Source organism: Mustela erminea, chromosome 9 (genome assembly GCF_009829155.1).
Source record: "Mustela erminea isolate mMusErm1 chromosome 9, mMusErm1.Pri, whole genome shotgun sequence".
Taxonomy (NCBI): domain Eukaryota; kingdom Metazoa; phylum Chordata; class Mammalia; order Carnivora; family Mustelidae; genus Mustela; species Mustela erminea.
The window spans coordinates 57153905-57179788 of NC_045622.1; the positions used below are offsets into that span (position 1 = coordinate 57153905).

The 25884-nt window shown below is 47.6% G+C and overlaps 1 protein-coding gene and 1 pseudogene across 7 annotated transcripts in view; one reads left to right on the forward strand and one right to left on the reverse strand.

Annotated features, from left to right (window-relative positions):
• CLPB (caseinolytic mitochondrial matrix peptidase chaperone subunit B) overlaps positions 1-25884 on the forward strand; it is a 141528-nt gene that overhangs the window by 96299 nt on the left and 19345 nt on the right. For all 7 annotated transcript variants that reach the window (XM_032356714.1, XM_032356716.1, XM_032356719.1 and 4 more), the window contains 2 exons: positions 6448-6545; positions 18618-18732. In XM_032356714.1, the coding sequence (XP_032212605.1) occupies positions 6448-6545; positions 18618-18732 (213 nt within the window). The remainder of the gene's footprint in view (positions 1-6447; positions 6546-18617; positions 18733-25884) is intronic.
• On the reverse strand, positions 7527-8002 carry LOC116598228 (annotated as a pseudogene).

Genomic DNA, 25884 nt, shown 5'->3' on the forward strand with positions numbered 1-25884 from the left:
TATATATCTTGAGAGTGCTTACTGGTGTGATTTATGGAAATAGCTCAGGACAAGACGTCAGGGAATTGGGGCTCTTCCTGGTTCCACTCATTCTGACAGCATTCTGGACAGATCTCTTCTCTCTCTGACCTGAGGAGCTAAAGGCATACTGTGAGGACTAAATGGGGATGGGCCCCCAGGAAAGGGAGGGTGTTGGAAAGACAACAGGATCCCATGGACAGACAAGAGAGCACTGAGAGCTGGAGGGTGGTAGAGGCTACCCATAGGGAGGGACCTTGAAGAAGGGGTAGTCAGGGAAATAAGGAGCAGGGTTCCAGGTGTGAAGAGTGGTTCAAACAACAGGGTGGAGACAGGGAAGACTTGTGGTTTTTCTGACATGGTCATTCTGTCTTTCTAGGAATGCTTCCTTGGTGGGGAACTCACATCCAGAAAGAGCAGATCCTTCCACACTGACATCTCTGATTATAGGGGAATTTTCCCTTATATTCAACAAAAAAACCTCTAATTGGGGGTAAACAAACTGTTGAAATAGTGAAAATCAAGATGAAGATGGTAAAGGAGCTAGCAGTAAAAATGGAAGGAAGAGTGAATATAAGCATTATTACAAAGAACATTGTACCGTCTTTTTCCCCCCAATCATTTTCAAGCTTTTTGTTTTACTTGGTCCAAACAAAACCCCTAGAGGTAGGCAAGGGAGCAGTTGTTACCACCAGAGAAGTGAAGAAAGTGTCCTGGATCACACAGCAGGGAAGTGGTAGCCCCCACCCATGCAAGCTCCGCCAACCCTCCTCCCACCCCCACCCCCACCCCCCACCACCACCCTGCTTCTTGCTTTTTTAGAGAGCTGGGAGCCAGCTACATGCAGGGGAAGGGGTTAGTCAGGGAAACTCATTGGTGGTAGACCTGGATCACTAGAAGGTCAAAATGGCTGATAGAACCACAGGGGTCGGTGTCAGTGGGGAGTGTATGAGCATGTCAATGTTATTAATAATACAGCTTAACACATTTGTACACTGTTGTGTTTTTTTAAAGCCTTCTTATACTAACATTATCTTCGTTGATATTCACAGAAGCAGGCAGAGGGCCAGAACAAGTAGTGACAGGGGTAGAGGGAGTAACAAGCCCCCTCCCCCACCCTAATTTCAGCCCTTTCCCAAGGAAGGGCAGGTGAGCCAGTCTGTCCTACCTCTTCCTGCCCACTTCCCCCCACAGGGCCTAGAGGGTGTTGGGCCTGACCTGACCTAATTTTCCAGAGAGATTTCTTGGGACCAGGAAAGAGACTAGGAGCTTTGGCCTACAGGAGTCAGTAACAGTCATACACTTGCTGTCAGAGGGCTCTTCTGAGGCTGGAAGAGCAGCCATGTTTTGTGTGATCTCAAAAGATAGTCCCTGGAAAGAAATCCATTCATTTGGTTAATCTTAGTGAAACTTGTTCTGTGCCAGGCCCTGTGCTGCGTAGCAAGGATACAGCAGTGGATCAGACATGATCCCTGACTTCCAAGAGCTCTCAGTGACATACTGTTTCCATGCAGAATGATCAGTAAGGTAGAAGCAGAAGGGCCCGTGGGAACACAAATGGTGATACCAAACCTGGGATGGGAGGGAAACCAGGAAGGTTTCTTGGAGAAGCCTGAACCAAGTCTTTAAATATGACCAAGTGTTTGCTGGAAGACTAAGGTGGGAGTGGGTTTGGAGGGAGAAGTTGGGGCTCATATGAAACTGAGTTCTGTCCTCGGTTTAGTGGGGGACCTCTTAGAACCATGAGCTCGGGGCTAGGCTCTGGGCGTAGTCAGGCAAGCCAGGGTGAGACCACCTGTTTCTGATATAGTGGAGGGGAATCTTTTCTTAGGGACTTGGAAGAGCTCACCATTAAGGTGTTTTTCTACTCAGAAAATCTATGATTGTGTCAAACCAAAGACAGGCACTATGCCAGAAAAGAGCAGGGGGTTCCCTGGGTCCCAGTTGGCCAGACTTCTGTCCTACCAACACCATTTCTACTGCTTTACATGATAAGACCCAAGCCAGCACTAGTACCAACCAGGACCAGCCCATACCACCCCCACACACATACACCTTACTTTGCTGACCCAAGCCCTATTGACAGATCCCCCAGAATCTGAAGGAATTCAAGACAAATGGTTAAGAGGATGGAGTTAATAAAATTTGAAAAATTGAGGCCTGTCACTCCACTAAACTTTTTTCAATACCACTGACAGAAACATATTTCCCCAATGAGTGACCTTCCACAGCTGTAGCGGGCAGGCACAGCCGCAGCAGTGCTGCCAGGAAGTCATTCTGCTATTTATCAAATATTATAAGCTGGGACACACTAATCTGGCGCAGGGAGAGGAGAGGAGGGGTCCTGCTCTATACTGCCTGGGGTGCTCCAGGTGTTGGCCCCAGCCCCAGACAGCCAGTGGGAGGTGACGGATGGCCTGCGATTAGCACTCCCCACCTCCATTCGGCCCTCTCACTTACTCCCAGAGGCCTGACCCTCTAGACCAGCTGCTCGGCCCGGAGGGGCCCTGGGTAGGAGACAAGGGGAGGTCAGGCCAGGGCACGGGCCATCCTGATGCCCCCGGAGAGGGCAGACGAGTGACACCCAGTGTGGTTATTTATTGGAGTATAATGGTTTGTGGCCGTTGGTCGTGGAGGTGAAATCGATCAGTTGTAAAAGTCAGGTTCTATCAATTATTACAGCAATTAGTCAAGTCAGAGCAAGGGTGTGGGGGGCTGGGGGACTAATATTAGATGGACATTTTCCATGGTGCCCCCACTTCAGCCTTCCTAAAGTGGGAGCAGAAGTGCTGCCCTGAGGCTCCAGAACCTTGGAGAAACTGGCTGGCTTCCCCCTTCAGAGTGGCTGGGTGGGGATTTACTGAGAGCCTCCTGAGCTAGAGATTGGCCCAGTACTGTTTTAAAAGCCATCTCTGTGCTCGCTGGCCCAGGTGCAGAGATGTCCTACCTGTCCCCATCCTATCGTTTATGAGAAGTGACATGACTCCTACTAGAAATTACTCAGTGGCCAGTGTTTATGGCACACATTTTTCATTCTGTAAGCAAATATAGATCACTGACAACACTTGTTTGACGCAGCTAATCTCATCCTCTGTTCTTTCTCCCACTGTCTTCCTCTCCCACTTTTCCTTCCTTGCCTCCCTCTCCTTCTCTTTCATTTCTCTTCTCCCCTTCGCTCCTCTTGTCTTTCCCTTCTATAGGTCTCTCCTTATAGATTCCTCTTTTCTCCAGCCCATATCTAGTGACTGAGTTCCCTCAAGGCTACCTAAAATGGAGGCCTTTCCCCTGCTGACTTGTAGCTCCCTTTTGGCCCTAGCCATGACCTAGGAACTTGGGGGGAGGGGAGGATGCCATCTGCCAGTGGCCCTCAGCCTTGTGGACCCCTCAGTGTTGAGCACCAGGGGGATGCTGGGTTGGGCTGTTAAGGCCAGACTAGGTGAACAAGCACCTTAGTACTCCATTCCTTTCCGCCGCCCCTCCCCCCGCCCAGTACTGTCTATCTTTCCTTCAGCGCACACTGACATTCAGCCTGAGTTGTGGTTGTTCAGTCATCTCTCATCCCCATTAGCTTCTGGAAAGCTGGGATTGTGCCTTCATGCACACTGTAGGTAGCGTCTAATCGTAAAGACAGAAGAGGAGTCTGCACAAGAGATAGTCACAGGGGTGTGAGGAAAATCTAAAAAAAAAAAAAAAAAAAGGTTTTATAGAAATCAAAGGAAAATGGCCAAGATATCACTTGCTTCAAAGTGGTCAGGAAATAACAAAAGAGAAGACTATTCCTTGGCTTTGCCAGTCTCCCATCATCCTGCATCCAGAGCCCTGCAAATACAAAGCCCCCAGTCACCACCAGTAGAACTGAAAGAAGGAGGCTCCAATGGAGCCCCTAAGGACTTGGCTACTAATTAGGAAGAGCACAGACACCCTCCTTACAGGGAGGTACCACTTGGTCCTGTAAGTGGTGAAAAGCCGGGGAAGGGTATTTCAGCAGGGCTGTGTCAGAGCTGCCCCATGGGAGCGTGGAGAATTGGAATTGAGAACACCTGGCAATGAGTCGGACTCCTGGTCCAAGCAGATAATTAGCTTTGTGACCTTGGCCTAGTTGGTTCAATTTTCTGGGCCCCAGTTCTCATGTCTGTGGCATGGGGATTTTAATTTCTTTCTCTCACTCAGCTCTGGTTGCCAGGGTTAAGTGATACGGTGTACATGAAGTGCAGAGCTCAGTGTCCAGCACATAGTTTGTGCTCAGCAAATACCCGTAGCCCCCGTGACCAGCACTCCTACTAGGTTTATAGCCAAGAGAGACTCAAAGACTTGTACGCATACATTCAGAGCAGCATTGTTCACAATAGCCTAAGGGAGAAACAACCCAAATGTCCATCAACTGATGCATGGTTAAGCAAAATGTGGCCTATCCACAGAATGGAGCTTTACACATCCACGAAAAGGAATGCTGCATTCCTGCTTTCATGTTGCAGCATGAATGACAGCTACTACATCAGTGAACCTTGAGAACATGCTGACTGAAAGAAGCCAGACGGAAAAGGCCATATATTGTATGTTTCCTTTTATATGAAATGTCAAGTATAGACATCTATAGAAACAGAAAGTAGACTAACGGTTGTTGGGTTTAGGGGGAATAGAGGTATCTGATAATGGTTATGGGGTTTCTTGTCAAGATTATGAAAATGATCTAGAATCAGTGGTATCTATGTATAATCAGTTGTATATATCTAGAGTGGTTGTACAACCCTGTAAGTATATTTAAAACCAGTGAATTTTATACTTTAAAAGGTTGAATTTTATGGTGTGTGAATTATATCTCAATAAAAAAGAACATAAATATTTCAAATTGCTGTTAGAAAATAGGATTATGTATAAAAGTATTAATTTTTCTCATTGATAAATGTCCTTGGCCTGGATCGTACTTCTTGCTCTCTGCCCCACCCCCTCTTCCTCCCACACCTGTACCTCTGTAGTCCAGGCAGACAGCCACATGTAAATGCTTAATAAATGCTTATAATTGTTGAAAATTTATAGACCTTTAAGAAGTAGAGAGCTTCAGTAGGAGTAGTTTTATATCCTGGAACAGATGTTTCCACAGCGTAGGACTGAGAAATGGTGGGTTTTGTAGTCCATCAGCAAACCGTAGCTAGATACCTACCTTGAGCCAGGCCGTATGCTGATGTGCATTTGCCTGCATGTACAGTGCTCCCAGCCAGCTCACTATATCCTTATGACAGGGGTGGAGTCTTAACCCTTCTTTACTTCTAGATAGTACTTCCTTAGCAAGAAAGAAGATCAAGGAAATGTTCTATTTAATACATAGTTCTTGAGCATCTGCTCTTTTCAAGGCACAGCTTTCTGTGGTTTGAGAGAAGTGCTTTGGGGGCCAGGCCAGATCTGATTCTTCTGTGTCTCAAGCCCCACACATTCAAGGTTTGCCAAACTGAATGGTATGGACAGTTTTTGAAGAGGAGAGTGAGGTGTTCAGACCTGGCCTTGGGAAGGAGATTCTAGCAATGTGGAGGTCAGGGGAGCCCTTCCTCCATATCTTCCCAGACATTGCACCAAGTAGTCCCAGTTTAAACAGGCTTGTCAGTTGCCTGTTTAAAAGAGAAAGAAGGTAGATAGATGGCCTGGGCAAGCCCCTTCTTTTTGTCATACTTCAAGTTCTTTGTCCTCAAATCACAGCAACTAATGATTGGAAGAAACGCCTGCCTACACACACACATTCACCAACAGTTAGGCACTGACAAGGGCATCAAACCTCGAGGCTGCCATAACCAGCTTCCTAGTGATGCCTCCTCCCTTCCAGAAGACTCTAACTAACTCTGGTAGACAGGAAATACCAAGGTAAAAGGGCATTAAAGGAGAGAGAGAGAGAGAGGAGCAGAGAGCAGGGAAAAAGGGGGCTGTTTTACTTTTTTTTAATATTCTTTGCTTTAGAAAGGAACCCCTTTTATATGATTTTATTAATGAATATTCATCTATATGCAAATGACCTTAATCATACGGGCATTTTAATGACTGATGCATTGGTGGTAGGATATATTAATCTATGTATTTGGTATATTAGCATGTTCAGCTGTGTGTGTTTGGGAGGGTAACTGTGTGTGTATTTGTGTACAACACACCTATGTGTACATATAACACATCTTTGTATACATGGTAGTATGGGTAATGTTTTTCACATGAGTGCGTATATGTTTATGAACCCTGATACCCTGACCTTGGTGTTAGAACTAAGGACTGTCCTCTCAGAGTACCTTGACATGTTTTTCTCACCATTCTACAATCTCTTAGGGTTTGTTGCTCCCTACTTCGAAGGAAATTCCTTCTCTGAAGTCAGGGCCCAGGTTACCTCTGAGAGAAGGCTGAGGCCTCACTGTGATCACTCATAGAGCCTTTGACTACTTCTCTTCCTGCCAGGAGCCAACCCTCTGCAGAGGAATGAAATGGGACACACACCCTTGGATTATGCCCGAGAAGGGGAGGTGATGAAGCTTCTGAGGACTTCCGAGGTGAAGGTAAGTCTCAAAAAAAGGAGAAGGCCTCTGGGCACTCCCTACTGCATTTAATCTTTCACTCATTAAATTATGTCTGGCTCCATACCAAGCCACTTCTCCTTAGGGATTATTGTCTGTTTAAATACAAGTCCAGCCCCCAGTTTCATCAAGAATAAGTAGCTGCCCCTGTGCCACTTCTGACTTCTGAGGACTAAGCTTCAGATTCAGTTTTTGGGGTAATGGGCCTTCTAGCTCCTTTTCATAGGGCCAGGGATAGTTAGACAAAATCTTTAGCCCAAGTACTATTACCTCACCTCACATATTCTATAACCTCAGCAGGCAATCCTTTCCCATCATCACTCCTTCCAGAACCATTCTCTGACCCTTCCCCTCCACACATACTCCAAAGAGCCTGGGACAGTCTGGGCCAAAAAAATTGCTATCATAATTTGCTCTTCTCAACCAAACTTTTGAACTCCCTAAATGCCGGTTGCCTTCTGCTCTTCCAGCCACCAAGCTATCTCTCAGAAACTACTGGGCAGAATCCAAGAACTAGAATCACAAATCTCAGAGCTGCCAGGGACCTCAGAAATCATTAAGTCCAGTGGTGGGAAATCTTACCAAAGCCTAAGCAAATAAGTCAGAGGAAAATAAAGTTGTTCTGGTTGAAGGAGAGGTGGATCAGAGCCACACCTACCTGGCCTAGCCCTTCTCTCCTGGGCAGCCTCTATGGACGTTCTTCTGTGAGGCACATGTTTTAAATACCTGAAGCCTAAAACAATGGACTCATTTTACTTCTGGGGAAACGGGGGCCTGGGGATGTGACATAGCTTGCCTTTGGTCCCAGAGTGCATTGGTGTCAAAACAGAAACTAACAGACTTGAATGCAAGGTCATGTAGTAGGTTCAATGGTAGGACTAGAACTGAAAGCCTTAGTTTGTTTGTTTGTTTGTTTGTTTGTTTTTATGGTGAAAAATTTTAGATTTAGCAGCTGGACTCAGTTTAGATGATCCCAGTTTTGTTGGCAACATCCAAAGCATCATACTCAGGAGCCAGTTGAACATACGCCTTTTTTTCTCTGTCGGGCCTGATCAGGGTGTTGACCTTGGCCACATCATGTCTTAGAGCTTCTTCACAGCCTATTTGACCTGGTGCTTGGTGGCCTTGCAATCCACAGTGAACACAAGTGTGCTGTTGTCTTCTGTTTTCTTCATGGCTGACTCGATAGTCAGAGGGATCTTGATGATGGCACAGTGGTCAAGTTTGTTTCTCCTGAGGGTGCTCTTTGGAGGATATTTGGACTGCCTTCAGAGACCCATTGTCTTGGGCGGTGGGAATGTAGGTGACATGCAGATCTTCTTTTCTTTGTGACTGTGGATGTCTTTCAGCACTGCTTTCTTGGACTTAAAAGCTTCAGCTTTGGCTTTGGTTTTGTCTTTGGGAGGGACAGGGGCTTCCTTCTTCGCTTTCAGTGCCATCTTCATGAAAGAGCAGAAGACTTGATTTCTGACTCTCAGTCATGTGTTCTTTCCATCATTGTGGAGTCTCTTTTGGCATAGTGGCTGAAGTGCCTTGAGATGATTTAGTGTGACAAGTCCCACCTGGTTGCAAATATTCTCTGTGTCTTGAGTAAGAGCACTTAGGTCACCGGACCGAGACAGACGGTTGTGATCCCAACTCTGCCACTCACTGACTTGGTGACGTGGGACTAGCATTTCCCTTCACCGAAGCTCAGTTTACCTCTGTGAAATGAAGACATTGCACAAAATGGTTTCTAAGGTTCCATTCAGTATATAATTATCTGTGTATTCATCAGAATAAACCAGATTATGTTGTAACAACCCAGAATTTCAGTGGTGTAGAATAATGAAAATTTATTTTTGGCTTCATGCAGCCTGTCCATGATGGGTCAGTGGTGGGGGCTGTGTTTGTCAGAGGCCCTCAGAGACCAGACTGGCATTATAGCCACAATCTGGGATGTTGCATGTCGCTGGCCAGAGGGGAAAGGAATGCTCTGGAGGGTCTTGCATCTATAGTTAAATACTTAGTCTAGAAATCAACCCTCTACTTCCACTCACAATCACAAGAGGCCAAGAAGAGTAACCCTCCCATGTTCCCAGAAGGGGGAGAACTGGAAATATTTGGCAACCAGCATGAGACATACAGTTTGTCTCCCTGGAATCCTGAGTAACTGTCTTGCAGTAGTTCCCTCCAGAGAAGGGGTGGGAGGTAGGAAGGGAGATGGGCTTTCACAGCACATCCTGAGGAGTGCTTGGGACCAGCAAGAGTGAAAGTTCCTAGAGAGCAAGCACTTCTTCCTCTCTGTTCAAATTTTCCACCCCAAGGAGCAGCCCTAGAGGCCAGGTCAGTTTCCTCAGGTGTCTTAAGGAAATCCCTGAAAATGTTTCAGATAACCTTAGAGACTGCAGTCCTGTCATCCCTCTCAGGCTCTTTCCATCATCATGGGTTGTCCCTGGACTTGGCCAAGAGAGTCTGTGGTGTGTTCAGTGGTATGACACAGAGCAGGCCTCTTAGTGCCGGCATAGGTGGAGGGGTTAGGGCTGCTAAGAGACCCTTAACTAAATTTGGCTGCCTTAGAAGTGGCTTAATGTTGGTCATGTTAGTACAAGGCTAGTGCCTTAGTGAATAATAGTGAATAATAGGTACTGTGCCAGGTGCTCTCCTGTATTTTTTCTAATCCTATAACAAATCCTTGAAGCAGCTCTTACTGCCTCCATTTTACAGATGGGAAAACTGAAGTTGAGAGAAAGAAAGCAGATGACTTACAGGAAGCTATTGGATATGAATGAGAGGATTTCCTTCTATGACATTATATTTGCCTGGACCTTATCTATCTATATATAAATGACCTCTTTTTTTAACCTGATTAATATATACAGCCTACTGTATATACAGGAGTCTCAAATGGCAACCATATTTTATTTTGCTAAACCAAGAATTTATAAAAAATGTGACCCCTTAGGGTTTGGGAATGTAGATTCTCCAGGCATAGGCGGCTCAATTCCCTATTATATTATGTGCCGGCCTATCAGACATTTGTATTTCCTACTTGACCCTGAAAGTGAATTATGATCCTAGTTCCATGGGGGAAGAGGGTTTCCACTTAATTTTCTTTCTTTCTTCCTTCCTTCCTTCCTTCTTTCCTTCCTTCTTCCTTCCTTCCTTCCTTCCTTTCTTTCTTTTTAGTTAATTTTTTTTTTAGTAATCTCTGCACTCAGTGTGGGGGCTTGAACTCATGACTCTGAGATCAAGAGTTGTACACTCTTCCGGGACGCCTGGGTGGCTCAGTTGGTTAAGCAGCTGCCTTCGGCTCAGGTCATGATCCCAGCGTCCTGGGATCGAGTCCCACATCGGGCTCCTTGCTCGGTGGGGAGCCTGCTTCTCCCTCTGCCTCTGCCTGCCATTCTGTCTGCCTGTGCTCGCTCTCTCCCCTCTCTCTCTGATAAATAAATAAAAAAAATCTTAAAAAAAAAAAAAAAAAAAAGAGTTGTACACTCTTCCAACTGATCCAGCCAGGTGCTCAACTTAATACTATTTCTTGGGGTGCCTGGATGGCTCAGTGGGTTAAGCCTCTGCCTTTGGCTCAGGTCATGATCTCAGGGACCTGGGATCAAGCCCTGCATTGGGCTCTCTGCTCAGCGGGGAGCCTGTTTCCCCCTCTCTTTCTGGCTGCCTCTCTGCGTATTTGTGACCTCTCTCTTGTCAAATAAATAAATAAATAAAATCTTTTTAAAATATATTATTTCTTGATAATTTTCCCATTTTCAAGTTATCCATAAGCCTAACTTTTAATTTCATTCTGCCTTTTAAAATGTGTCACTTATCTAAGGATCTCTGTCACCTTAAGGGGCCTGAATGATTTTCTCCTTACTGCCAGGTTGCTCAGTTTCTCAGCATTCTCTGTGCAGAAGCTTCCTTGGGCCTCCTAAGAAGATTCAGAGGTAGATGAAGCCTAGCCCCTGACCTCTGAGCTGGCCGTCTAGAAAAGCAGTATGGGGGGGAGGCAGGCTCTCTTATCTCTGATACCCACAGACTGACTTGTACATTAGAAGGGGCCTGCAGAGAGTTTGTGATCCAAGAAAGCATGGATCACATCCAGGCAGAATGAGCAGGGCAGGCTTCATAGAGAAGGTAGCTTGTGATCTCAGTTTGAAGGATTTTACTACATGGAGAGTTTAATACTTAGAGCTTAGACCATTTTCATGTTTTAACTAAGAGATGAAAGAGAGAGGTAGAAATATATCTCTGTGCACACGATGGCAGATAAAACAAAAATATGGGGAGCTATTCCATGATGAATATTCAGCTGAGGGGGACGTGCTGGTGCCAGCCTGCATCTCCACTCCCGGATCCTCATTCCACTGAGACTCACGAGGAATTTATTGCTCATTTTAATCACACCCAGAGAATGAATTGGCAGGAATATTAGGCAGATAGGCCTATCATATATATTTTATTTGCATATCCCAGTGACAGAATCACAAGCACATTTCCTATATCTGCATTTTTTTCATTTGCTTCAGGGGTAGCTGGGGATGCAGCGCTCCCCTGGGCCTGCATTCTGGGCTATAAGGCTGGGTGCTCCCATCAGAGCTGTGGAAAGCCCTCTAGGAGAGAAGGGGTGAGGTACACAGGAGGGTAAGGGGGTTCTCTTACTCCTGTCTTAGGAAGAAGTGATGCCCCTTCCCCATTTTGCCCAGCCTGCTCCCTGCCGCGTCTCAGTTGCCAACAGGTGCACACCTAGCCCTGTGCTTGGCGCTACAGGGGTGGCGATACCATCTGACCTTCACTGTAGGCTTACTGTGGGCCAGGCACAGACTTAGGTGCTTTATGGAGACAAGCTTTTGCTCTCTCTTTTGTTTTTAACTTTTTGAAAACTTTTTGTTGAAATGTACTCTTATAAGGTGTACATATCACAAGTATAGAGCTCACTGAATTTTCACAAACTAAATACATCTGATCAAGAAATAGACCATTCGGGGCACCTGGGTGGCTCAGTGGGTTGAGCCTCTCCCTTCGGCCCAGATCATGATCCCGGGGTCCTGGGATCGAGCCCTGAGTCGGGCTCTCTGCTCAGCGGGGAGCCTGCTTCCCTTCCTCTCTCTCTACCTGCCTCTCTGCCTACTTGTGATCTCTGTCTGTCAAATAAATAAATAAATAAATAAATATAAAAGAAATAGACCATTCACTCAGAAACCCACCTTATACTTCTTCCAGTCACTACCCATCCCCCAAGGAGAAGCATTATCTTGATATATTTTATTTTTACATAATTTCACAAATAGTGCAGTGAATTCTGTAAACCCTTCACCCATATTACCTGTTAACATTTATCACATTTGTTTTATGACGTATATAAATATTATAGAGATATGCATAATTTTTTCTGAACTATTTAAAAGTAAGTTATATACATGATGCTCTTCTACCCCTAAATATTTGTGTTTCCTAAAAAAACAAGGACATTTTCTAACCTTGGTACAGTCGTCAGAAGCAGAAAATTAATATTGATATTAACTAATTTGTAGATGTTATTCACATTTCACCAGTTGTCCCAATGATTATCTTTACAAGAAAAGAGAATTCTGGGTTCCAAGTTGGATTTAGTTTCATGTCTCTTTAGTAGTCTCCTTTAATCTAGAATGCTTCCTCAGTTTTTTCTTGTCTTTCATGACCTTGACATTTAATGAGTACAAGCAGGTTATTTTGTAAAGTGTCCCTCAATTTGGATTTGTCTAATGTTTCCTTATGATCAAATTCAGGTTATGCATTTCTGGTGTTTATTTTTAGTAAAATCATTAGGTAGCCTCATGCTAAAAGTAGGAATAAGAGATTTGTGTTTTAACTCTGATCTCCCTAAACAGACCCTAAACTCCCTGAGGCAGGGAACAGGTCTTTTCTTACCTGCAAGGTGGCAAGTACAAAGTTCTGAAGCCAGACTGCAAGGGTTAGTATTCTGTCTCTGTTACTTGCTACTAGAGGAACTGTGTTTTAATTTATCTCATCTCTGTACAGAGGAGATACTCTGAACTTCTTAGGACCATGAGGATTAGAACAGCTGCTCCCCATCAGGTGAGACTTCACCTGATGGATGCTAAAACTAGTGAGTGGGAGTTTGAGGAGTAACGGGATTATTTACATAGGCTCAGCTCTTCATCCCTCAGGATACTTATTAATTACAAAGTGGGGGAAACCTGGCACAGACCACCTTAACCAAGTGTTCAAAGTTAATGTCACCAGTTGTAGGATTATAAACATCCCATGCCACTGAGAACATAACTCATTTTCTTACTTGAGCCAGTCTTTGCCCCCTTTTAGCCTTCTCTCACCAGTCTTTGGATCAGCCTGGCTATTTGCATAGTGATATGATCTGATTTGCATATTAAAACATCACTCTGGTAGCAAGGAGGATGGGGCTGCAAGAGAGGAGAGGAGAATGGAATCTGGGGTGCCGACATAACAGTCACCAAGTGTGATAGAACTGACACCTGCCCTGTTCCTGACTTCCTCTCCAGGGATGTGTGCTTTATGAGCTAGTTCAGGAGATTTTCAAGTCCCTTGGGTGCCACTCTCATCCACAGGCTTCTTTATTGGACCTCCTGGGCTGCTCTTACCATCATCCCCCCAACTCAGGGTTTCTTCCCATCATCCCCTGACCCCAGTCTCATCTATTGCCCCTTGTCCCTTTGGTGATCTCCCTACCCAGTCCTCTCTGTCATTCTAGCTTCAGCGCATGACAGAAGCCTGGTGATGTGAGTTCAGGTTAGAGTCAGGAGGATGTGGCATATCTGAGTGTATCTGAGAGCAGCCAGTAGGCTCTGTGGCCCTGACCTCCCATGAGAGGCAAATTGTAGCTTGGCCTTTCTTCTCTTCTCTCCTCCATTCCTACCACATTCCTACCCAGGGTCTCATTCTGCCTACTCACCACTCCCACCACTGCCTCAGCTGCCCTTTTGGTGAACACACTGCCAGGTTCATTGTCAGACCTGTTCCCTGAGGAATACTCAATAATAGGATTGCCTGACATACCCCTTCCCTCTCTAACCCTCCCCAAAGAACCACTCATCCCAGCCACCCACCTCTGAGAGAGCCTAGCTAGGCTTCACCCCAGCCTCCCAGCCCTTTCCTGTAAATGCACTCACAGCCAGGAGGGGTGCCATATTAAATCAAGAATGATGGAAACCAGTGGCCACGATTATCCAGCCAAGATGCAGCATGGGGAGCTGGTTGCTGCCGGCTCCAGGTGAGGGCTTTTGAAGCTAATTGCATGTGGCTTTTATTAAGATGATCACTCCCCCACTCCTGTTCTCGTGGGTGGCTTCTTCCTAGTGCTTCTCAGCCCAGTACCCTCTGCTTCTACAGGTTGGGTCACCTGCCCTATCTTTTTCTCCTTAGAACCCTGTCAAAATAGGGCCTTGACTTAGTCTCTGTAGGCTTCCTCAAAAAGCCTCAAAAAGCCAGGAACAGTAGTAGCCTACATTTATGGAACCCTTACCAAGTGCCTTCTCCCATCTTTCTCTCCTCCCCCACATAGAATATATATACACCAAGTATTTTTCTTTCCTTGGTTCTTCCACTAGCTGGTTTTTCACAAACTAATTTTTCACAAGCCTGGGCTCCTAGCTAATGCCTTAAGAAGCAGTTCATTCAACACGTTTTTTAATAAAGATTTTTATTTATTTATTTGACGGACAGAGATCACAAGTAGGCAGAGAGGCAGGTAGAAAGAGAGGGGTAAGCAAGCTCCCTGCTGAGCAGAGAGCTGGATGTGGGGCTCGATCCCAGGACCCTGAGATCATGACCTGAGCTGAAGGCAGAGGCTTAACCCACTGAGCCACCCAAGTGCCCCTCAACACATTTTTTTAAAATACAGACTCTGTGCTGAGCACTAGGAAAAGACCATAAAGCAGGAAACTTTAACCTGGTTTAATTCCAGCATCCTATTCATTTTTAATCAAAAAGTCTGATCCATTTTCAGAAGTTTTTCTTAATAGATATTTAGGGTTCCAGCTTGGAAAGAATCAGGATGTGCCTAGATTTAGGCCACAGGTTGGATCTTTCCCAGGACCATCTAGAAACCTCCTAAGAAACAAGCTAGGGATGCCTGAGTAGTTTGTTGGGCTTCCGACTCTTGATTTCAGTTCAGGTCAGGATCTCCAGGCCTCAGGATGGGGCTGGTTCATGCTCCATGCTCAGCAGGGAGTCTGCTTCCCCTCTCCCTCCGCCCCTCTCCCTGCACATGGCTCCCCACCCCCACCTAGAATAAGAAAATAAATCTTTAAATTAAAAAAAAAAAAAAGAAAGAAAGAAAGAAGAGGGCACCTGGGTGACTCAGTCAGTTAAGTGTCTGCCTTGAGCTCAGGTCATGATCCCAGGGTCTTAGGATCAAGTCTGGAATCGGGCTCCCTGCTCAACAGGAGAGTCTGCTTTTCCCTCCACCCTTGCCCCCTGCTCATGACACTTCTCTCTCTCTCTCAAATAAATAAATAAAATCTTAAAAAAGAAAAGAAAAGAAGGAAAAAGAAAGAACAAAAGAAACCGGGCAGTTCACAGTATAACCTTTCCCCCATATTCACCCCCATAGAAGTCAAGGACCATTTATCCTTGGCCAAGAAAATAACAAGAATATTAAAACCACCTAAAATCATGACACCGAAGAGTTATAGAAGATAAAAATGTTTCCCTGGAGAAGACTTACGGAGACTACAATATCTATACCCAAACCAACAGAGTGGCAAGAAGTCGTGTTTGCCTGTGACAAAGGAAAAAGATATATTCTAAGAGGCCCTACAGATGAATGCATGGAAAGTACCCAGAGGCAGAATTCTCTACCACAGTAAGGAAAACTGACAGGCAGAGATGAGCTGCTTTGTGCAGTTGAGGTATCCCCAGAACCCAGTTTGTATGGAGATGGTACCCTCAGACCTAGGCTTCTTGAGGAAGGAGCCATTTCTCGGGCAATGGGGGCATCTAAGTGGACTAGGCTTCTAGATTCTACTTGAGCCAGAGCAGTTCTTCGTTTCTGGAGCCCACACAGCATAAGATAGTTAAAAGGATTCCAGTGCCCCTACCTCATCCCCTAGAAAAGCACTGGGTTAGGTAGTTACCAACATGCAGTAAAGGAGAAGAGAAGTAACATTTACCAGAAGCCTGCCCAGGGCCAGTTACTGTGCTCTGCACTTGTGTCCCTCCACCAACACTCCTGCCTGTACATTTGCTCTATGCCAGAGTCTCTGCCACGTTCTTTGTGTAGATTATCTCACCTGATCCTCACCAGCATCCCACCAGGACCCTGCAAGGTGGTGTGAGTTACTGTCTCCGTTTTAGACATGAGGAAACAAAAATTCCGGGAGGCTGGTTAACTTCCCCAAGGTCAGCTTGCCGGTGAGTGAAGAGGTGAGGTTTGAATTCCGATCTCTCCGGAGCAAAGCCGCCTATTTCTCCCATACAGCGTGTCCCGCTGTGAGCCAAAAGAGGAGCCAAGCTTCCGATAGGGGCAGCTGTGAGGACTGAAGGAGACACTGTACGTGAAGTGCAGCGCCTGGCTCAGCAAGCTGTTCCACAGCCGGGACTTAACCTCATTCAGTTGGCAGCGCACACTGATGCCTTCTGGGAGCCAAGCCCTGTGCTATGTGACAGAGCCATGGAGCTGAGTAAGACGTGGCCGTTGTCACCAAGGATCTCATGGCTGATTAAGGAGAGACAAACAGGCAGTTAAACATGTACTCTGGAGGTGCCAGGCATGAAGCCTTACGCCAGGCTATTTAAACAATGCAGTATTCAAGTTGAGATCACCAGGCCACTCAGAGGTTGGTGGGAACAGAGGAGACTTCTGTGGTGAGGGAGCAGTATGAGCAAAGGCACAGAGGCAGGAAGACTCTGAGACTGTCGCTGAGGTCAGGTAAGGAAGCAGACCCAGTAAGCCCTGAGCAGCCAGCTCCCATTGCTTCAAGCTGCCTCCAAGCCGGCCAGGCCGCTAGCCAGTGCGGGACCAGGTGGTGTGTGTGTGCATCTCTCCATCAGAGCCTCCCAGCCCAGTGGACCCAAGTGCTGAGAGGGGCTGGGTGGGCAGGGAGGAGGAGGAGGCAGATATATGGCGGAGTCGTCAGAGCCAGGTGATGTATGTGGTGCCTGAGGGAGCTGCGCAGTGACACTCCGGATTCCAACCGGCAAGTGTCGCTCCACTGGGATCGGCGCCGAATTATTGCTCCATATGAAACCCAGGACTGATGGGAGCTTTCAGTTACAGACTGATAGCAACAGCCAAAATTGGATTGTTTGCTATTTATTTTTTTTAACTTCTGTCAAGGTCACTACCGTAACAGGAAAACACTGCCCAAGCAGCAGGTATTTTTCATCCACTCTGCCTGCAAGAGCAATCTGCAGCCACAACTTTTGTGACAGGGCCTTACCTTGGCAGCTCTCTTTCTAGAAAGCTGTCAGTGTTACGGGGTTTTAGGGGAAAGGAGCCTCTTCAAGATCCAGATCTTTCTGTCCCACTCCAAGGCCTGCTTCCTTCCCCCATCTGCCTGGTTCCATGAGCACTTTCTGATCTGACCTGCATACTCACGCACCCTGCCTGGAGACAGTCCCGCATCTCCGGCCTAACCCAGTAGTCCAACTTCTTCAAGCCTCCAGTCACCCAGAAGCCTGCCCACAGTGTTCTAGGCTGTGTGTATCTTTCCCTTCTCTGGACTCCTGTGTCACCCAGGTTAGCTGTTAATTCTCTCCTCTTCTTACCTGTAACCAAATTTATTTTGCAGACACTCACCAGCTGCCTTTTACTGTGCCAGGACTTGAGCAGTGAGTAAAAGACAGTGCCTGCCCTCAGGCAACTCATAATCAACTTAGAGGACAGATGCACAAACATGGAACAAATTTGGTTTTTGTTTTTAAGCAAGCTCCACACTAACATGGAGTCCAGTGTGGGGCTTGAACTCAGGACTCTGAGATTAGACCAGAGCTGAAGTCAAGACTCAAACATTTAACCGACTGAGCCACTTAGGCGCCCCAACAAATTTGTTTTCAATAGTGGGAGGTTTTTATTTGTTTTTGTTTGTTTGTTTGTTTTTTAGTGATAGGTACAAGCTAGAAATAGGCATGCATACTTTGGAGGAAAATGGCTGATCCTGCCTAAGAAGTATTTGTGTACGAGCCCCACCTCACCTCCCTGTCCAACTTAGAGCTCCCTGAAGGCAGACCTAGCTCTCCTCTCTTTTCTTACAGTGTGATCACGCCCAGGCCTCCTTCCTTCTGCCTTTTCTAAAGTGGACCAACAAGCCAAGGGCGAGACACACACCAGACACTCAGCAGCAGCTAGAGCCCCCTAGGTCCCAGTCCTCCTCCTTCTCCCCAACCTACCATTTCCATCATGGCATAAACAGGGCCAGACACATGGCAATTGCCAACTAATTGTGTTTAATTGAAATGCAATATCATTGAAGTGGAGGGTGTTCATAGCTCTGGTTTAAAAGCCAAAAAGATTTTTGGGGCACCTGGCTGGCTTAGTCGGAAGAGTGTGTGACTCTTGATTACGGGGTCATGAGTTCAAGCCCCACATTGGGCATAGAATTTAATGTTTAAAGAGAGAGAGAGAGAGTAAAAACCAAAAAGATTTTCAAGAGGGTAAGTGAAAGGAAAGAACCTCCGTTAAGCATTTACACTGCATGCCGGCTCATTGTGCATATCATCATATTTAATCCCTAGTTTACAAATGAGAAAACTGAGGGGCAGTAACTTGCTCCAAATAATTAGCTCATCTTGTAAGTGATAAAGCTGGGATTCAAACCCAGGCCTTTTGTCAGACTCCAGAGTCAAGGGTTAATCTACTTGCAGTACTTTATTTTATTAGCAGGGTGAGCCAGGACTCTTGAGCCATGTCCACCTGAGGTGAGGACTTGGACAAGGGGACAGTGGGAAGGACTGGGGCAGCCTCCAGTGGCCAGGAGCCTGAGTGTGCATCCAGACCCCTGGAGCCCCAGACCTGTGTTCTTTGCCCCTGGGTTATAGCGTAGAATGAAACGATCCTGCCAGGCCCGGCACCCCTGAGTCAGCTTCCCTTTCTCCCCACAGTATCAGGAGAAGCAACGGAAGCGTGAGGCTGAGGAGCGGCGCCGCTTTCCCCTGGAGCAGCGGCTGAAGGAGCACATCATTGGCCAGGAGAGTGCCATCGCCACAGTGGGTGCTGGTGAGTAGCAGGGGGGCCAGCCAGCACCACAAAAGGGTGGGTGGCTTGTGGTCTGCAGTGAGGTGTATACTGTCACCATACCGTGCGGAGGGGGCTGTTACAACTTAACACTCATTGTACTTCCTGTGTGCCAGGCATTGGGTTAAGCTTGGCACATACATTTTCATTTAATCCTTACAGCAACCGCATGGTACCATTAAAAACCCCCCGCTTTTTTAAAAGTTATTTATTTATTTACTTATTTATTTGGAAGAGAGAGCACAAGTTGGGGGCAGAGGGAGAGGGAGAAGCAGACTCCCCACTGAGCAGGGAGCCCAACATGGGGCTCGAGCCCAAGACTCTGAGATCATGACCTGAGCCGAAGGCAGACCAGCTGATCCACCCAGGTGCCCCAAATCCCCACATTGCAGAGGAGGAGGCTGAGATATAGAGCACTTATAATAATTGCTCAAGGCTGCTTTCTTGTGCTCTAACTCTGATCTTCATCTGGTCCACTGTCCCCAACCCCCACTTTTCAGGTGGGCAGACTGAGACCCAGAGAACAGGAGCTTATCCATCACTTGTAATGTTGCAACTCAGCCAGAACTAGAACTTCTGTCTTTTGTCTCCCAGCCTGGAATTCTGTCTCTCTTCAGTATAGTTTGTCAGCAGCTGACTTGATTTTAGGAAAAACACCCTGAACAAGTTTTTTTTTGTTTTTTTTTTTAAAGATTTTATTTATTTATTTGACAGACAGAGATCAGAAGTAGGCAGAGAGAGAGAGAGGAGGAAGCAGGCTCTCCGCGGAGCGGACAGCCCGATGCGGGGCTCGGTCCCAGGACCCTGGGATCATGACCTGAGCCGAAGGCAGAGGCTTTAACCCACTGAGCTACCCAGGCGCCCCCACCCTGAACAAGTCTTAAGTGTCTTCTTCTCAACCCTAGAAGCTCTTATGTCCCACACTAGGAGCCAGATTGCTCTCTGGTATAACCCCTACTCTAATTGTCTTCCTGCCCATGCAGACCCCATTAGAAAGAATATAAAACTAGGGTGCTGCTCAAGGTGGTGGCCTCACCTCTAGTCTGTGACTCAGGTGCATGACTTTCTGAAGTCATGAGGCAAGGGCAGAGTAACCTGTGTCCAGCTTAAACAAGATATCCCCAAGGCATTGTTTCTCAAATAATGGTCTCAGCAACATCAGTATCCTCTGGGACCTCACTGGAATTACAGATCTCAGGTCTCCTCCAAACCTGTGGAATCAGAAACTGTGGGGTAGGGCCCAGCAGTCTGTGTTATAACAGGCCCTGCAGGTAATTGTGATGCTCAGCTTAAGTTTAAAAACCCTCTGCCCTGCAGTGTCTTGGTACCATTTGTGTTGCTTACCCCTTCTCTCCCAAGTTATTTGGTCCCACCAGATGCGGTCCGGTACTGCCAAAAACAGCACCTAATAGAGGCTCACTGATAAAAGAAGACATCAGGCTGTACTGTGGTGCTCCTCTGGGACATCCTGGAGCGGCATTTCAGCCCTAGGACACCAATTAGAGTAGTAATTGAAAAATGAAGGCAGCCACCCCTGTGACACAGCGAGCCCAGCCTGATCTCCATCCTCCTCAAACATCATTGAGACTCATGCAGTGGTCATGAACCCTTCATCAGGGGCCTGACCTCAGCAGCAGATAAAAGGAGCCCACAGACTAGAGCTGCCTCATCAGCTAGAGGTCAGAAGGCTGTCTGCAGCCACACATAGGAGCTGAGGAAAGCTTTTCTGAACACACAGGCGCCAGTACACTACCCAAACCACACCAGGCTACCCTTTTGTGTCTGAATACATCCACTCTCAGCCTCTGCCTTGCAGGTGGCAACCCCCTACTTCTTTGCCAAGGCTGTGGCTGAGGTGGAGGGAGAAGAGACCCTGGGAGCCCTTGGGGGTTGAAGAGAGGAGTTGCTCATGGGAGAGAGATTACCTGGGCAGAGAGCTCAGAAAGCATCTCCTGTTGGAGTTTCCTGTCCACAGGGGCTAGCACTGCCACTGCTATCATAGTGTCTTCCCTCTGCTTCTTACACGGTCCTTTACCAGCAGGCTGTGTCTGTGACCTCCTGCCTCTCCCTGGCTCCTCAAGCCCATAAGATGTAAAGCTCCCAGAAGTTGGAGGGAGCGGAGAGGAGGATGTTGAATGGAGAGCATTAGACCAAACTGGGTCCGATAGCAGCCCTGCCATTTATCAGCCATGCAACTCGGGCTACTCACTCATCCTTTCTGAGCATCAGTTTACTCAACTTTGAGCTGGGGAACCAAGTACACGACTGTCTCACAATACAGCACGTGCTCTTTCTAGTTTCTGTCCTCAGGATGTCTATCATCCAGGGTTGGGCATGTTCTTTAGATCAGGCCCACAGTTGTTTCCTTCACGCCAGGACTGATCCATAGTCCCAGCCCCAGGCTGGCCTCTTCCTCTGATCCTACACTGACCTCTAAAGTACCACCCACCTTGTCTCTCCTTGTCGTTGGCCCAGAGCAGGAGTGAATGATCCAGCTGCCCACCTCAGAGGAGCTGTCGGAATGTCTGCCCTGAGAGCGTCCCTCTACTCAGAGCTCCATTTTGTTACCCCAGCTCTGCTTCATATCAGGAAGGCCCTATGCCTTGTCCTGTATTAGGTAGGTTGACCCTGCTCTCTCAGGGACCCTAGAAAAGACAAACAGGTATTGGGGCCTGAGCTGTGCGGTTGGCATCTCTCCTCCATTTGTATGGTAGTAACTGTATGCCCACCAACTGAGAGGCCTGTGGCTGGTGATCACACTGATGGTGATCAGGTAATATTCCCTTACCAGGTGAAGCATGAGGTACTCTATGGGTCAGAATCTGTGGTGGGCAAGCAGCAGCCAGTGGCCCAACGTTTCCAGACTAAAGCAGGTGCAGGAGAGAGAGGCGGATCCACAGGGGTAGGCCGGGTCTCTATAGATCCTCTAGGCAGCATCAGCTATGTGCTAGGGACTGGCTGGGTGGAGTCTGGCACCCCAGGGGTACCATGAGGATGGGCAGCCAGAGAAGTGCCGCAGAATGAATTGATTTGATAAATGGCCATTTATTACCCACACGAATTGGCTGAAACCAATTTCGGTCACATCAACCCCTGGTAAGTGCTGGGATATTGATTTGTGCAAAGTAATACAGTGAATTTATCAGTGTGATCCCCAGCTGCAGGGCTTCTAGCAAGGCTGGCGCGCAGTTACCGCCTTACAAATGGAGGAGATAAAGTACCAACCCCTTAACTTAGGACCCCATGGCCTCTCTGGTCTTCTAGGGTCACTGGAGCCAAAGCAAGGCTAGCCTACATAGCACAGGCCAGAGCCTTGGCACTGAAAGTGAGTCTCTCCTTTCAGAATCCAGAGTTACTCCTAGTCATGGGAGGGGGAGGATGCCTAGCCCATTGGGCCAACCTCCTGGGAGCTCAGAACCTCTGTGCCCACCATTCTCCTCAGAAAAGCAACCACCTGTCTCATTAGCACACGCAGGGCTAGACTCCACCCCCTTCTCTGACGGGCCCACCTCTCCTCTGTCTCAGTAAAGGCATTGCCATTCACTGGTCTCCTCAATAAAAACTTGGACAATTCCTTAGCTTCTCCCTCTCCCTCACCCCTTATAGCGCATCACATATTAGGTCCTAGCGTTCCGCTTCTTAAATGGGTCTCAAATTTGGCCTCTCCCCTCCTTTCCTAATACCACTGCCCTTGCTCAGGACCTCAGAATCTCCCATTTGAACCATGTGGTGGCCTCCTCCCTGGTCTCCCTATCTCCTTTCCTTCCCCTGTAATCACACCTCCTCCCCAACTGGAGTGAGCTTTGTAAAATATGAAGATTGCCCCGTTCAAAATCTTTGAGTGGCTCTTGGTGCCATGGCCCATTATACAAGGCCCACTCCTGCTGCTGCCACCCCATCCCCCTTCCCTGAGCGAGTGTACACCTGGCCGCTACCACTGTGGACATACTGTGTTGATTTGCTTGTGTTTGACGCTGCCCTGCCACCCTCTGCTTGGAATTCCAATTTTTCTGGTCCTTTGCCAACTGTACCCCTGCCCTGCCCATCTCCCACACTCTGGCTGGTTTTTACTTAACCTAACTCAGTCCAGGAGCAATAGATTGTAGACTCCCGAGAGCAGAGACCATGACCGAATCATTTTGTTTTTCCAGTTCCTGGCACAACACTCTGCTTGAAGTAGATGTGTAGTGCAGTTCGCTGAAGCAATTTGGTTGGGCCTCTTGTCCATCTCTTTGCTCTGAGGAAAGAGGAGCAGCTAGCTGTAAGCCTGCCCTCTAGTAGCTCACAAGCATACTAGGAGCACGAGTGTATTGAAATAGTTAACAACAGCTCGCACACTACTTGACCTTTGACCCTTGTGGATAGGCCATTCCCCAGTCCTACTCTGGGTTAGGCTGCCCACCTGGAAGCTTCCCTGACTCTCCCTCTAACCAGAGGCTTATCACCAACACCCATTGCACCTGCTCCCACTTGACTCTGAAGCCCATGAATTCCCTCAGGAAGCTCTGCCATCACAACTGATCTTCGTACCCGGCTCTGGCCTGAATTCAGAATCTCAGCATCAGCCATGTGGCACACAGTGGGCTATCTCGTGCTTTGCTTCCCTTTTTGACCATCTAAAACTGTAATTGCCCAAGCCCTGCACCTTTCTGGGCCACCCCCCTTAGAGTCCTATTTCTGAGCTGAGAAATAAGTCCAGGCCATTCCTGAGTCATGGTGTGGTTGTGATTAATTTCGAAAACTGCGTGCAGTCCCATTCCACCTCATACCACTTCAGATGTTCTTGTTGTCCAGACCACCCTGGCCCTTCCCTGGCCTGTCGAGAAACTCAGGACCCAGGCCTTTTCCAGAAAGCCTTTCTTAGCCCTCCTCCAGGACACAGGGCCCATTCTTGGGGCTTTCCGTGGACACCTTTTTTCACTGTACCTACCACAGGACATCTTTTTGAATGTCTCTCTCCAAAGGTCAGGAACTACTTTCTTTCAGCATTTCCCTGGGGTTAGGCACACAGGTCTGTAAAATATTGCTGAGCTCAAGTGCATGAAGCCTGAGCCCATCTTGACATTCAGCCTCTCTTCGACAGATTCTCATCCCAGCCTCTTTCTGGAAGGGTGGCACTCTTCCTTCCAGTGATTCCTACGAAGTGCGCGCGCACACGCACACACACACACACACACCCCTGGGGTGGGGGTGTTCAGCAAAAGCTATTTGCATTTTTTATGTTAATCATGTTAACCACTCAGTAGCAATAGTAAGCCTTCAGAAACACTAATCCTTAGAGACTAAGAAGAGAACTCTTCTCTCATCCTCCCAACCTAAGGCCCCAGTCAGTACCCATTTTGCCAGCAAGCACTTCTTGAGCTGTGCTCCCCGAACCTACAAGCTATAGACAGGAGATTGCTAAAGATGTTCAGGTGACTCAGCCACAAGAATTCCTCTGAAGGACTGGTTCCCCTGAAGTGCCACAAGTATGGTATAGACATGTTCCAGGTTAGGTTAAAAAACACCTCCCACACTAGATCACTAGAACTTTTCAAGAAGGAGGAGTTGGCCGTCGCAGATAGCCTCAGAACGTGGAGCTGGATGGAGGTAGCGGCCTGGGATGGGAGAAGGAAGAGGCAGGTGTCTCCTCGTGCTTTGGATTTGCATATGGTGGGTCTTTCTGTCTTGAATGTCCCATCATGCCCACACTGCCTGGCAGTACCCCCCCCCCCCATCGTCCTGGCAAGGATGTCAGTCGGATACGAATGGCTCTTCCCACACCTCTCCCGGGGCTCCCATCCCATTTGGAAGCCACAGTTTGCACAGCAGCACTCACTTAAATGGCACAGACCTTACATTAGCACAGCACCTGGCTCCGAAGGAGAAGGCTCTCTGGAGAGGGGTTAAGAAGAGAGAGGAAGCCTTCTTCACTATGGGTCATAGTGACCACTGGAAGCATTAAGAGACTCAGATCCAGGCCTCCCTTTTCTTCTCTGTAAAATGGAAATCGAAGTATTTGTTGTTTCCTCCTTGTGATCCCAGAAAAACCAACAATTAATTGATTCAATCAGCGAGCATTATACCACCTCTGGGCTAGTCCCAAGGGTTCCTCAGGAAATGGAGCTCCTAGCACCTGCTGCCATAGATTACACACTATGGGCATGCCTGGGCACACCCTCCAGAACACAGAGGCACAGGTGGATGAAACCCCTTGCACTGCCCCTCACTGAGCCCTAGTCTTCTATGTAAAATGGAGCTAGTACCTACTGCTCAGGACTAGCACGAGGATGAAAGAGATATCTGTCCCATACCACTACAGCTGCCACTGCTACTGGGACTACTGTGGTTTGTACTTTCCTGATTATCCTGCCTGTGCAGAGTGCCTTCATAACCCTGGACTCATTTCATCTACATGTGTGTGGCTTGGTGTGTGTCTGACTATTCCTATTTTAAAACTAAAGAAACCAAGGCTCTACAGGAATCCATATTTTTTCAAAGCCACTCAGCTGGAAAGTGGCAGAGCCAGGACTCTACACTTGATCCTGTAACTCCTACCCTGTCTACTGTAATACCCTGTAGGTGACATGGGCCAGAGAATAAAGACCCCAGGAGGTTTTGTTTTAAGATTTTATTCATTCAATTTGAGAGAGAGAGAGAGCACAAGCCAGGGGGAGGGACAGACCCCCACTGAGCAGGGAATCCGACATGGGGCTCCATCCCAGGACCCTGAGATCAAGACCCAAGCCGAAGGCAGATGCTCAACCTACTGAGCAGATGCTCAACTCCCACACCCCGGGAGTTAATGCAGTAGAGATGGGGTCATGGAATTAATCAAGAAGTTCGCTGCCTGTGAGTTTGAAGGTGGTCCCGTAGTGGTAGGCACAGCCAGGAGAAGGCATTCTCCTAAGGGGAAGAACATAGGAGGCACTGGTGCTGGTCCAGTCTGTGGAGGGGCAGCCAGGCCTGTGCAAGCTTGCAGAGATGGGACGGGCCAAGGAAGGGGCTGAGCTGCCTGCTCAGGGGACCCTGATACCATCTCAAACCCAGAGAGCTGTGGTCAGGAGACAGTTGGAGTACAGGGGCTCCTGAGGCCATGTATCAAAGGCTGAATGAGCCAGACTGGAAGGCTACAGAAAGACAAGTTTTCTGGCT